The sequence below is a fragment of the Narcine bancroftii genome, chromosome 5 (genome assembly GCF_036971445.1).
Source record: "Narcine bancroftii isolate sNarBan1 chromosome 5, sNarBan1.hap1, whole genome shotgun sequence".
Taxonomy (NCBI): Eukaryota; Metazoa; Chordata; class Chondrichthyes; order Torpediniformes; family Narcinidae; genus Narcine; species Narcine bancroftii.
The window spans coordinates 14,934,830-14,949,662 of NC_091473.1; the positions used below are offsets into that span (position 1 = coordinate 14,934,830).

At 45.4% G+C, this 14,833-nt stretch overlaps 1 protein-coding gene across 2 annotated transcripts in view; it reads right to left on the reverse strand.

Moving 5' to 3' along the window:
- mst1 (macrophage stimulating 1) overlaps positions 1-14,833 on the reverse strand; it is a 68,389-nt gene that overhangs the window by 15,781 nt on the left and 37,775 nt on the right. For both annotated transcript variants that reach the window (XM_069936863.1, XM_069936862.1), the window contains exons 10-12: positions 4,737-4,839; positions 3,272-3,408; positions 508-543 (exon numbers count right to left, since the gene is read on the reverse strand). In XM_069936863.1, the coding sequence (XP_069792964.1) occupies positions 508-543; positions 3,272-3,408; positions 4,737-4,839 (276 nt within the window). The remainder of the gene's footprint in view (positions 1-507; positions 544-3,271; positions 3,409-4,736; positions 4,840-14,833) is intronic.

A 14,833-nucleotide genomic window follows, 5' to 3' on the forward strand; every position in this document is an offset into this window, starting at 1 on the left:
CCTAGCTGTCTCCTCTCTTCCATTTCTCAATAGCCTAGGATAGATTCCATGAGGCCCTGGGGACTTATCCACCTTAATGCTCTTCAAAAAACCCAGCACCTCCTACTCCTTGATCATCAACGTTCCCCAGAATATCAACATACCCATCCCTAATCCCACTATCCTCCACATCTCTCTCCTTGGTGAATAGCGATGTGAATTGTTTACTTTGCATCTCACCCACTTCCTCTGGCTCCAGAAATAAATTCCCTCCTTTGTCCTTTTGTGGTCCTACCCACTCTCCAATTGTTTTTTTGTTTTTAATGTAGGTATAAAATGTCTTGGGACTCTCTTCAATCCTACTCACTAGCGACATTTCATGGCCTCCTTTACCCCTCCCATTTGTTCTTTTCTGCTTCTTTTATACTCCTCAAGCACGCTGATTGGCTTCAGCTTCCTAAACTTTACATACACTTCATTTTCATTTTGTTTAAAAAAAAATACAGAATAAGTGTTCCAATGACATACCTGGATTTTCTTCTGGTGATGGGATATTATTCCCTTCTGCAATTGAAGCAGATGAAAAGAGTGAAATTAAGAGAGTAACTGGAATCATCAGTCAAAGTGTGTTTAAGCTTCTCTGCAAATCAAAGTTCAACATTCTTGTCAGAGCACATACTGACATCACATACAACACTGAGATTATTTTTCCTGTGGGCCAGGCAAAATTTACTTGTTAGTAACTGTATATTGCACTTATGAAAAAGATAAGTATATAAAAGAGAGAAATGTAAGCAAAGAAATTTTACCAAACTATGCAAATACAGAATAACGTGCAAAGTAAGAGGCCTTAAATGAGTCTCTGAGTTTGTGACTTTGGAGTCTGATGATGGAGGGGTAACAACTGTTTCTGAACCTAGTGGTACAAATCTTGTGGTAGCTCTTTCTCTTTCCTGTTGGCAGCAGCAAGAAAAGAGGATTTCCTGGGTGGTATGGATCCTGGTGATTGCTGCTGCTCTCTGATGACAGCATTCCATATAGGATTTCTCAATGCTGGTGAGAGTTTTGTCTGTGATGTACTGGGCTGTGCCCACTACTTTTTGCAGGGCTTTTTTTCTCTCCACAATGAATGCATATGGAATATTCCACTCCACTTCTGCCTGTGTTGGGATGTTGCTCTCCTCTGCCCATAAATTACCAGACCACTGGTTCCTATGTGCCATGATTCCAGAAGCTGCATCCACTCCTCACCACCTCGTGAATTAATTCAGTGCAGGGTGGGTAGGCAGTGGACACAGGAACTCACAGCTTGAGATATGAAACAGCAACATCTGGAAGACCAGAGGTGGGCTCTACAAGATTTTTTTTTTAAATCACTGCTCGTATAACACAAAACTATCTTTGAGATAGTTATGCGCGACACCAGCTTCGTGTGAATTACACTTCCAGAAAATGGGACATTCATTATCTCTGTCTTGTAGAGGGAGACACCATCTGTTTTTAGTGCAGTTTGCTATAATTTTCTGTCAGTAGTCTATGCCTGCAATATGGGGGGTGCTGTAAATGTGACCATTCAATCACAAAGTCTTTGACTTGCTAATAAAAATCAAGAGGATGAATATAGATAGGTAAAATGAGCCTGGAACATGATAGGCTGAAGGGCCTGTTTCTGCGTGGTTTAATTATGTCTGCATGCGCTGTTGTCTTTCTATGTGTAATCTATGAACGTAGATCTGTGACTTAATTGTGGGGCATTGTCTCAGTTTTTACAATGTGAGCCATGGACATTGAACTTCATTGAAATCAGCCACATTAAATTTGATAAATATAAAAAAAGCAATTGCACATTCTACTCTGTTTCTGAAAATGTGTTGGGGGTCAGGGGTTAGCATTAGGTCCAGCAAATCTGTTAACTTTGGCTGAAGTAATTTCAGTCTTAATAAATGTACCCAGATTTGTATCACTTGCTCTCCTCCAATGATGAACTGCCCATTTGTACCTCAGAAGTCATAAACAATGAGGTGGGACTTCCTCAGTGCTCTGGTAATGTGCAGCTACAAAAAAGGATTTATTCACACGGCAACTAGTCACAGCATTTCCATTCACCAGCAATGTACACTCGGCCGCCTTCCTGGATCCAAAGGCAGATTTATAGTGAATTCAAACTTGGCTGAAGACGTGTGTGAAATCTAATAAATCCCAAAGTTAATGCAACAAATGCTTGTTACCACCAAATGTCAGATAAAACAAGGGACCAGCGCACTTAAGATGCGCTTTAGGAGTCTAATGGATTTACAGTCATTCCCTTGACAGCAGTCTAATGCCACCATCCTCAACCTTTTTTTTTGGCTTTTAACCCCCGAGGACTCTGCTCTGTTTATGGGCCCCTATAGAATAAAGGGTCTTTCTAATTAAGATTGATGTTGATTAAAACATCAAATACATTAAGATTAATTAGTTAAAATATTAATACATTAACACAACTTGATTAATGCCAATGCTGGGACAGTTGCAGATACCCAAGGACAATGAGGGGGACCCAGGACGTGTGTTGTCTGCCAATATCAGCCTAGCAAATAAAATTCCACGAGCGCTGAATTCTCCAAAAGAATTAGGCAAACCAAAATTGTAAAAAAACCCGAGGGAAGGGGACACATCTCTGTGATTGGTTCATAATATAATGCAATGTGTAGATGGACTGGTGATGCAATGTTTACCATATGAGAGGAGATGGTTTTGTGATTAGTTAACATCAGATAGCATTGGAGAATATAAATCCATGCATTTGTAGGTTCAGAGAGCTCTTTGGAACTCTGTGGAGACGAAGCTTGTATTTTAAATAAAGGAGAATTGGCTGAAGAAAAGTCTGAGTGCTTCATTCCTCAGGAGAGTAAATTACTGATTGGGACCTCATCCCAAAACCTGGATTGAGGATCGACACTGATCCGCCACACTCACTTCCCTGTGAAGCAGTCAAGTTTTGGTTTCTTCCATACTGCCCTCCTGCCAACTACATAAAAAAGCATTAAAAAATATTTATGTCATGTGAGGTGCCAAGAAAACAAGGTGTTTACTTAAATAAATGGCTGGTCTAATGCATTCAGCAGAATATTGTGCAGCTGTGAAGGTTGGGGCTGCAGGAGAATGATAATATTTAAGTCACTGTGAATGGCAGTTTTTCTAAAATGTCAAGGTATAACTGCAGGCAACATGTGGTTTACAGCTGCGACACTTGCGTAGAGAATGTGTGATTTCACATTCTGCTTTAGAGTAGTAATAATTAATTTCATACTGCAGGTGCTGATTGCACAATAATCCCACTGCACTTTGGGGTCCAAAGTGTAACACCAAGGTCCATGACTGTCACCATCAGGATTTCGGCAATAGTTTCTCAGAAGACCGGAATTTGGATTCGTCTCAGGAGTAACACTGTGGGGGGGGAAACGTTCAGAGGACACTGTCATTACAATTGCTTTAATTTGAGAAACAAATATCAATCTTGGTCATGTTCAACTGCCATAAGGTTATCAACTCCCGTAATATACAACTTTCTGAGATTAACAGATCCTAATATATATCTATAAACATAGTAAAATGTACTTACTCTGTAATTTATATTTTCAGAAACACACACACAAAGGTTGACGTGAATGCTAATTCCAGCTATCCTGAGATTAACATTCCACTGGCAGATGGTAAAAATCTACATGTACTTCTCAGTGATGGGGGTTCTCCCCATTTCTGGTCCCCTGCACCAGCCACTTTGCCTCTGAATTGTTAGCCTGTGTCCCTCCGCCGGTCTCCTCCCTCCGCCGGTCTCCTCCCTCCGCCGGTCTCCTCCCTCCGCCGGTCTCCTCCCTCCGCCGGTCTCCTCCCTCCGCCGGTCTCCTCCCTCCGCCGGTCTCCTCCCTCCGCCGGTCTCCTCCCTCCGCCGGTCTCCTCCCTCCGCCGGTCTCCTCCCTCCGCCGGTCTCCTCCCTCCGCCGGTCTCCTCCCTCCGCCGGTCTCCTCCCTCCGCCGGTCTCCTCCCTCCGCCGGTCTCCTCCCTCCGCCGGTCTCCTCCCTCCGCCGGTCTCCTCCCTCCGCCGGTCTCCTCCCTCCTCTTGTCCATCCCCCCACATCTTTCTTATTCAGACATCTCTGATTTCCAGCACTCCTGAATCCAGCCCTTTCATGTACTACCCTCAGAACAACAGCAACTTTAATAATGTATATCACTTCAGTACATTTGAATAGCATTTAATGTTTAAAATTCTCTGTAATCACAGCAATTTACAGACAACAACACAGCGATGCTGAAGGAACTCAGCTAGTCTCGCAACATTCATTGGAGGTAAAGAAAAATACTGACATTTTGGGCCTGATCATATTTCGAGCATTTCTGCGTTTTTCAATCACAACATGTGCAGACTTGCATGTTTCATTCCAGACAATCACATTCAACCCAACAAGACACATATTCATCCCGGTGACCTTGTATATAAAGCAGTCCAGAGCTACAGTCTAGTCTTCCAGGTTCATCTTGCAGAGAGACAAGACCTCTTAGTGTACATATTAGTTTATTAAAGCTGTCTTATACTCACACTGCTGGTGTGGTTATTGTCAGTACACATTCATCCTGAAATTAACTTTAATTCCAGCAACGTCTAGGTTCTGAGACCCACACCAGCCTCAGATGTACAGAGATGGGTGCCTATACAATTCTTTATTCCCAGTCACTAACTCTCAGGAATATTGCATGAAGTAAAGGCAACATACCGTGGGGTGTGAGGTTGATTTGCGGTCCACATTTGACATGGGATTCCTTTCCTGCTTTTATTGACAAATCCTCGATAGGTTGTCCCATTTCCATTGTAACAGTCTATAAAGTGACAAGGCTCAGTGTTAACCACTTTATCTCACTTGAAGCTAGGAACTCATATGAAGCTAGGAACTCATATAGGTTGATAATACTAAGTGCAGCTCCTGATGAAGAACCGGCACCAATTTCAAATGAAGAAAGATGTATTCAGCACACAAAGGGTTCTCATTGAGCATGCAATGTTTCCCCCTTGAGGGTACGTCTTCATTCTCTACCTTCCCACATTTTCAATGACTTTGTCACATCCCCAACTCAATCCGATGCCTCTGCTAATGCAACAAAAGTGAACAAGACTGGCACTGCAGGAAATTGTGGGAGAAGCCAGGAACTCTACATCAGATCATGTGTTCACAGTCTTATGTGGACATCAAGTGAGGGGTGTAACATGGCTGAGTGCACTCAGAGACAAGTGAGGAGTACTAACACACTTTTAATGGGAAGGTGGCCTTAAACCTGTATTTGTTGACCATTTTGTCCATCTGTCTCTGGAAGACCGAGACCCCATTGGTGATACCAAAAAGGACCCTCCAGAACTGATAGAGCCGTCCGTCTGCCTCAAATGCTGTTCAGGGGCGGTCCTTGGAATGGATCATTACCTGATGGTATGCAGCTTTCAGGATGATGGTTGAATAGACCGGATACTGTGCAATTTCAATTACCATGTCTGAAATTCAAGTGAGGAGGTATGCATCCAGGAGTGTGAAATGATTAATTGTTTAATCACTAGCCTGGACTTTTCTTTCCCTTTCACGACTGCCACCTGGGCTATCAATGGATTGCTGCCAGGCTCAATGATATTTTCTTTAAGCAGCCGCTGTGTCTCGGCTCTAATAAATTCCTGAACCCGACACTATCGCCTGCTCTTTGTGGCTATTGGTCTGTAATCGGGAGTCAGGTTTGGAAACAATATTTAGAGTGGAGAGACCGCATGTTGCATCCGGCTTTTGGAACCTTCTGTTCCGCACCGTCATTGGAGGAAGTGGGCTAAAGTACTTCATGGTCACACTTTTAATGTGACACAGGAAGTCCAAGCCAAGCAACACAGAAGCACACAAATCCTTCAGTACATACAATCAGAAGTTACTTTTACAGTTAGATGTACTATACAATACCCTTGGATCATCACAGAGTGCAAGTGCAAAGCTAGAAAAATGATAATCCATCAGATACACTTTTAAGTTGTACCGCAGAGCTGTCAAGGAGTTTAGAAAGCTCTCAGTGGAGCCAGTGTCTACCAAACAATCAGTCAAGTGTCAGTTTACCCTCACCTGCATCGTCGAGTTATTCAATTGCTGAGGTATTGCCTGATCCAGGACAACCGATGCCAATGCACTGAAAACCCCATCTTTCCCCATGCTGGCCTGCGGACAGACAACATGGCATCGACCACGAGGCATGGCAAGATGGCTGCCCTCCATCTTGATCTGAAGGAGGGCTAGGTGGCATTGACCTCAAGGCACGGCAAAATGGCCGCCGTTGTTTCCGCGATACTTTACTTCCGGTGGTGGGTCTCACCACGAGGCACACCACAGACAGGCTGAGGCAGGTACTTTGGGAATTGGGCATGGGTCGAACAATGATTCAGGGGTTGCACATGCATTCGCCCTTTTTAGGTTCCCTTTAGCCTGCAGACCTTCACCCAGTGCCCTCGCTTACCACATCCTGGAGTCCTTTGCAGTGCTGTGCCTGTCCACAGAAGTAGCATCCCTAGTCGCATGAGGCTGCAGCAGTTAGCACTGGGGCTGCAGGGGTCGCCAGTGCCCCAATGACCTGGTCCTCTGAAAAGGCTCTGGTTTCCCCCGTGAGGTTGTCAGCTCCCAGTTGGGCCTGTGAGCACTTTCACCAGGTCCAGGGTGCTGGCCGAGCCTTTCTTCCTCAACTCTAGTCGTCGCTATCTCACGTACCTTGACCTCACTCCTGCCACGAGAGTGTGCCAGATTTGTTCCTCCTCTCTCAACCAGGATGTGACTGCTTCGTAGTAATATTTTCTAGTCAGACCCCACAGTTCAAGGACATAATTGTCCAATGACTCACCCAGACGCTACCGACATTGAGAGAGCCGGTGCCTTGCCAGCACATCATTCTGGGGCCTCATGTAGTAGCCCTTCAAGCCTTCTATGGCTGATTCATAAATAGCACTGTCTCTGATGAATCCCTCGGGGCCATCTCGAGAGAGAAATGAAGATTTCCAGAGACTATCGGAATTGAAGCCGTCTTGTGTGGTCGTCAAGTATGACTGGAAGCACTCCAGCCAGTAGGCAAATTCTTCTGGGGACAGAGGGTTGACCTGGAGCATGCCTGCCTTCAAGAGGGCTTCCATCCTGCTTCAAAGTTACGGTATTAAAATTGTAACATGACTGATTGCACTCAGAGTCAAGTGAAGAGTACAAACACACTTTTAATAGCTTACAATCAATAGCCGGTAGTCCTCAGTTGAATCTGAGGAAAGGCAGGAAAACCAGGGTTTATATTGGGGTAGGTGAAGGTAGAACCAGGGGGGGAGCCAGCTATCTGAACAACACACAGACAGTGAATTCCAGTTCACTGCAAGGAGTGAATTGCCTACTGTGGTGATACAACCACTACTATAGTTCCACTCCAACTGCAGGGGGAAACCACTGTACCTGCAGGCAAGGAACCCGGGAGGCTGGCCCTACCATGCCGGCTGTCAATCACCAGCCCATATAAAGACTCAAGCCGACCCCTTCCTAAATCAGTCAGGCACATGGAATCAGAGGCTACAGAGACCTGGTGTTCAAGCTGATTAAAGTACAGTCTCCTCGAGTTTTGTGTTTGTTTCTGCACCACAGCGCATTACAATTTAATCAGCTTAAAACTTTAAGGACCATGGAGAGATTCCTCACCGTTGAGAGGCTGGACATAGACCCTTAGCATCCACATGCTCCAGCATACTTTGAGATCTGGAAGCATGCGATCGAGGCAATCGTCCACACTCAAGCCGAGGTCATCAATACAAACTAGAAGAAGCTCATGGTACGACGCACCAAACTGGGCCCCCGTGCTTTCCAGGCCATCAGAGATGGCACAGACTTTGAACTTGCAATGGCCACCCTGGAAGGTATGTACCGGCCCCCAACAAATATACTCTACACCTGGTACCTGCTCAGTGTCAGAGTACAACAGCCAGGAGAGATGGCCAACACTTACCTTAGGCTCTGTGAGAGCTAGCACATCCGTGCGCCATTGAAGCTGGCGTGACTGCTGGGGAAGTGGAGCAACTTGTCCGAGATGCGTGCGTGCAAGGGCTGCAGTTGAGGGCAACTCAACAGAGACTGTTGGAGGAGAACAATGCCTCCCTCGTCAGGATCATGGAAGTGGTCCGCTCCCTAGAAGCTGCAGCTCACCATGTGAGTCTTCGATGCTCGCCTCTCCCATTCACCAGCCTGGCTGACGCCGATGAAAGCAGCAGTCACTGAAGGGGCCTACAGGGAAGAGAAGATTGCCGCCACTGACGCCAGCCGCCGCTGTAAGTACTGTGGATCCTGGTAATGGGTCAGACAGGCATTCCGAAAGAACTGCCCCACGAGGAACTCGCACAGATCCTGACATGGGAAGAAAGGCCACTTCGCTAAAACCCATCGGGAGCGCTGCACCAGCTGGGAGCACCTTCCAATCTTCTGAGCCCTTCCACGTGCAAGTGCCGAGCGAAGCCATTATCCTGCCCATTGTTTCTGCCTGCACCAACTTCACTTCCAGCCTGGCCATCGAACCATGCTACTACGCCTTGTGCTCACCATGGGTACTGCCATCTTTCGCCACCCAACTTCTGCCCGCACCAATGACATCACTTCTGGTCTGGCTGCTGGGCTGAGTCGACACAGTGTACATCCGCTGGGCGCCGGCATCATGGGTCAGCCAACCCCCAGCCGCACCGACCCAAGCAGCACTGGCATGCCGACCAGACATCATTGTCAACTTGTGCGCGCACAGAACCGCACACGTTGCGCCTCACTCTCCAAAATCCACCCACTAGCTTTTGCTCACCACAACTATCGGGGAGCAGCGACTTGAACCCCGAGGCAGTCCTAGTGTCCACCACGCTGACAGAGGACATTCCCCATGGACTCGGGCACTCAATGTTGGACATCGCTGTCAATGGAAAGGTAACAAAATACCTGTTTGATAGCAGTAGTACTGAGAGCTTTGTGCAACCGAATGAGGTCCAGACAATAAAACTCAGGATGTACCCAGCAAACCTCCTCATTGCCTTTGTATCCCAGGACCACTCAATCATAGCACAGGGGTGCTGCTCAGTGAACTTGACAGTGGTGGCGGAAACATATCAAAGGTTCAGTCTACTGGTCATGCCCAAGCTCTGTGCCCCAGTTATCCTGGGACTAGACTTCCAGTGTTACCTCCACAGCCTCACTCTTGCCTTCGGTGGTCCACTCCCGCCATTCACCGTCCACAACACAAAGTCCAGCGACCGTTCAAAATCCACCTGCTGATTCTCCACCCTTTTCAATTATCTTACTGAAATCCAATCATGGCCAAAAGCAGGAGCTACTGTGCAGCTGACAGGGCCTTTATCAAGTCTGAGGTGAAACAACTGCTGGCAGAGGAACTCAGCAACAACTCCTGGAGCCCAGGTCCTAGTAGTAAAAGGGGGCAGCAAACAGAGGATGGTCATCGATTGTAGCCAGTGCATCAACCAGTACACCCAGCTGGATGCCTATCCACTGCCCCGCAGTGCTGACACGGTCAATGAGATAGCCCAATGAGGTCTTCTCCACCATTGACCTGAAGTCAGCCTACCACCAGCTCCCCATCCAGGCTGAGATAAACCTTATACTGCCTTTGAGATGGACGGATGCATCTACCAGTTCCATTGGGTCCCGCTTGGGGTCGCAAATGGAGTCTCCATTTTTCAGCTGGAGATGGTTGGCATGGTGGACCAGCGCAAACTAAAAGTGAATTTCCTGTACCTGGACAATGTCACCATCTGCACCCATGAACAGCAGAACCACTATGCCAACCTCGAGAGATTTCTCCAGACAGCAGAGGCATTAAACCTTACCTATAAAAGGGAGAAGTGTGTGTTCAGTACCACCCACCTCGCCATCCTGGGTTGCATCATGGAACATAGTGCCATCGGTCCCTAACCCAAATGCATGCATCCTCTAATGGCACTGCTCCTCTCCTAAATGGTCAAGGCTCTCCACAGGTGCCTACAGCTCTTTTCATATTACTCCCAGTGGGTCCCCCATTTCTCCATCAAGGTCTGCCCACCGTCCCAGGCCACCACCTTTCCCCACCCTGAAGAGGCGCAGTGGCCTTCATCCACATTAGACAAGACATCGCTATTACCACGATGTATACTGTGGATGAGAACATCCTATTCCAAATGGAGTGTGATGTTTCTGATGTTGCCCTCACTGCCACCCTTAGCCAATGGGGCAGACCTGTGGCCTTTTTCTCCAGGATCCTTCACAGTTCAGAGCCCGGGCACTCCACCATCGAAAAGAAGGCCCAGGTGATCGTGGAAGCAGTCTACCACCAGCACTACTACCTGGCAGGCAGGAAGTTTACCCTTCTCGCTGACCAGCACACAGTGGCATTCATGTTCAGCACCATCCACAGAGGCAAGATCAAAAACGAGAATATCTTGCGCTGGAGAGTCGAGCTAGACACGTTCAGCTATGACATCCAGTATAGGCCGAGGGAACTGAATGACTCCCCTGATGCACTGTCTCAGATCTACGCCAGAGCGCAATCAGAACAACTGCAGGCGCTGCACGACATCCTCTGCCATTTGGGTGTCACGCACCTGTACCATTTCATTTTGTCTCAGAGCCTTCATTCACTGTCCAAGAAGTATGGACCATGACAAAGTACTGCAGGGTCTGTCCAGAGTGCAAGTTGCGCTTCTTCCACCCACCACAGGCCCACATGGTGAAAGCCACTCGGCCCTTCAAGGGACCACTGCCTTCCATGAATAAGAACATTTATATCCTCTTGGTTCTAGACGAGTACTCCTGTTTTCCCTTCCCCATCCCTTGCCCTGACACCTTCATTGCCTCTGTTTATAAAGGCCCTGGTGTAGATCACCATGTTTCGATACACGGCATTAATCCACAGCGATCGGGGACCAGCTTCATGAGTGAGGAGCTGCACCAGTACCTCGCGAGGTATTGCGTCTAGTTGCATGACTAGCTACAACTCCAGGGGCAACGGGCAGGGTAATCTGGAAGGCAGTCGTCCTGGCTCTGAGGTCAAAAGGATGGTCCATCAACTATTGGCAAGAGGCCCTCCCCGAGGTGCTTCACGCCATATAGTCACTCTTGTGCATGGCTACCAATCAGACCCCTCTCGAATGCCTTTTTTCCTTTCTTAGGAAATTGGCAACTGGTGTCTCCCTGCCAGCGTGGCTGACAACTCCTGGACCAGTACTACTCCGTAAACAAGGGAAGACCCACAAATCTGACCCCCTGGTCGAGCAGGTGCACCTCCTTCACGCAAACCCAAACAATGGACGGGAGGACACCGTCTTGACCAGGAATCTGGCATCAACAGGGACCCATTCCCCTACCCTGGCCCATTCAGGACCCCCCCTGGGGACGACGCCTATCTGATGCCTCTCCAAAGGCCCCCAACCCCTGTGGACCCACCCTACACCTACACCCCCATTCTGTCAGGCACCACCCCATATGTGCCACCGGCATCTTGACTATCCCAGACCCATCTGACCTTCAAGCAGCCTTGCCACCCCACCCCCCCCACTCCACCCAGGAGGAGTCACGTGATGGAGTAGTGGCTGGTAGGAGAAGTAGGAGAATACCAGCCCTCTCCAGAAAAGAAAAAAAGTGAAGGAAACGTAAAGCTCAAGAAACACAAAACACAACAAATAAAAGATAAAGGTGTGGAGAAAAGAAATAAAATGGCACTTAAGAAAGAAAAACCAAAAACAATGGGGAAAAAAGAATGAAAGATGCTGGAAGAGAAAGGAGAAGGCCTTACCTGCATGAAGAAGCAGGGATCTGCCGTGGACAGAGGTGCCCACTCCCCGAGGTTAGTGGAGACCCCACAGGGTCGCAACCTCCTGACCGCGGGACTGCAAAAATGGCTCACTGAGCCAAACAGAGGTGCGCAATGCACACAACAAGGAAAAGGAGAACACCGACGAGAGAGGGGCCCAGCTGTGGAGTGAACCTACACAGCATGACCAGCTGAGAAATTCCCGACAGCAGGGCTCTCAGCTGGAAGAAGAGGAAAGCCACGGGAAAGGGAGTGATAAGAAAGAAAAACAGCAACAGGAAGCCCAACAGATAACTAGCCCAGAAGAAGAGGACCAGCATCAAGAAGCCATGAAAGAAAAAGTACCCAACAAACTGAGGCAAGTAGCTCAACAAGAAAGTCAGAAAAGACACAGATACAAGGAAGAGAAGTAGAAGACACAAACCCAAGAGCAGACACAGAAGAAGAACATCAAGCTCTGCACAGAGGAAGAGAAGGTAAAATGAATGGACAGTACATAGATAAAACATTTTTTCAAGAACAAATGAAAACATTAAAAGAATGGTTGACACTAGAATTTAGTGAAATGAAAAGAAAAATGAAAAGTACAGAGGGAAAAGTGAGTGGAATAGAGCTGGTCATAACAGATGTAGAGAAAGGATTAGAAAATGTGGAAGAACATGTAATGGCTGTAGAAATGGAAGTGAATGACTTAAAAAGAAAATTGGAAGAAAGTGACAAAAAAGTTAAAGAATCACAAGTTAAAGTTAAAGAATCTAGCTCAGAAGATGGATATAATGGAAAACTATGGTAGGTGAAACAATATGAAGATAGTGGGCCTAAAGGAAGATGAAGAAGGCAAAGATATGAAAGAATTTATAAAAGAATAGATCCCAAAGGTCCTGAGAATTCCAGAAATGCAGGAAGGAAAGGAAATAGAAAGGGGACACAGAACACTTGCCCTGAAACCACAGTCACAACAAAAACCAAGATCCGTTTTAGTAAAATTTCTGAGACACACGACAAGAGAAAACATATTGGAGAATATATTTTCCAATATAATTTTATTAGAGAATAAAATTAGAGAAGACAAATTAGAGAAGACAAATTAGAGAAGACAAATTAGAGAAGACAAATTAGAGAAGACAAATTAGAGAAGACAAATTAGAGAAGACAAATTAGAGAAGACAAATTAGAGAAGACAAATTAGAGAAGACAAAAAACCATTGGAATACAAGGGTCAAATTTTTTTTTTTAAACCCAGACATAAGTTTTGAACTAAAGAAGAGGAAGAAGTTTAACACAGCAAAATCGATCCTATGGAAAAAAAGGCTATAAATTTATGTTAAGATATCCAGCGGTGCTTAAAATAGTTATCCGGGGCAGCGAAACAGACTGTTCTCAGATCTGGAGAAAGCACAAGAATTTGCAGAACACCTACAGGACAGAAAGGGAGATGAAGAGATGTAACAAGAACGAAGAATGATGACAAACTACATATAAAGATGTAAAAATAATGTATAAGTAAGAACTAAAGAAGGGAAAGAAAAAGAAAATAAGGGAGTAGGGGAAAAAAGGAGGGAGAAAAAAGAAGGGGAGATTTGTTTTAATGTGAAGATAAAAGTCTTTTCTGGAGGTGGTTGGGTGGGAGAGAATAACTGTCACTGCGAAATCAGTTGACACTTGCGAACAGGTTCTCAATCCGAATGGAGAGGGGAGTTATGGTTGCCTAACAAGGGAAAAGGGGTGACTAAGAGAGGGGGGGTGGGACACTTGGGGTTAAGGGAATTTTAGATGTGGGAGTGGTTTAAGAATTTTATGTTTTAGAAGTGTTCTCATACATTGAGTTCAAAAAGGGAAAATTGAGAGATGAAAATGAGGAAAAGGGGAAAGGTGGTAGTGAGGAAGCGGAAATGAGGTGTAAACAGAGTATGAGATGGCCACGTTGAACTATATGACTATAAATATTAATGGAATACAACCAATTCAAATGGAAAAGGCTATTAAATTCACTGAAAAAAGAAAAAATAGATATAGCATTCGTGCAGGAAACGCATCTAACTGAAGTGGAACATAATAAATTAAGGAGAGACTGAATAGGGCACGTAATGGTAGCATCATATAATTCAAAAGCCAGAGGTGTAGCTATATTAATTAATAAAAATGTACCAATCAAAATAGAGGAGGAAATAATAGATCCAGCAGGGAGATATGTAATGATAAACTGTCAGATATATTCAGAATTCTGGAATTTGGTCAATATGTATGCACCTAATGAAGAGGATCAAAAGTTTATGAAAGTTTTTTTTGAAGATTGTAGATACGCAGGGGAATATATTGATAGGAGGGGACTTTAACCTTAATTTGGACCCAAAGATGGATAAAACTGGACAAAAGACTAGCAAAAAAGAACAAAGTAGCCACATTTATGGTTAAATCAATGCAGGAAATGCAACTTTTGGATACATGGAGGTGACAACACCCAAAGGAGAAGGAATACTCATATTATTTGAGTAGACATAAAACATACTCAAGGATTAACCTGTTCCTGTTATCAGCCCATATCCAAGGGAGAGTTTGGAAAACAGAATATAAAGCTAGATTGTTATCTGATCATCCCACCAAGAACGTATAGATGGAGATTAAACTCCATGCTACTTAAAAGACAGGAATTTAGAGAATTTATTGAGCGCCAAATTAAAATGTGCTTTGAAATAAATATGGAATCAGTGAAAGACAAATTTATATTATGGGATGCAATGAAAGACTTAATTAGAGGGCAGATAATAAGTTATGTCACTAAGATGAAGAAGGACTACAATAGGGAAATAGAACAGCTGGAAAGGGAAATAGTAAGTACAGAAAAAGAACTACCAACAAGGGAAGATACAACAAAAAGAAGAGAATTGGCGGACAAAAAAATAAAATACGAAAACAAACGTACAAGGTGGAGAAGAACATAATGAAAATAAAGCAGAAGTATTACGAGCTAGGAGAAAAAAGTGCACAAAATACTAGC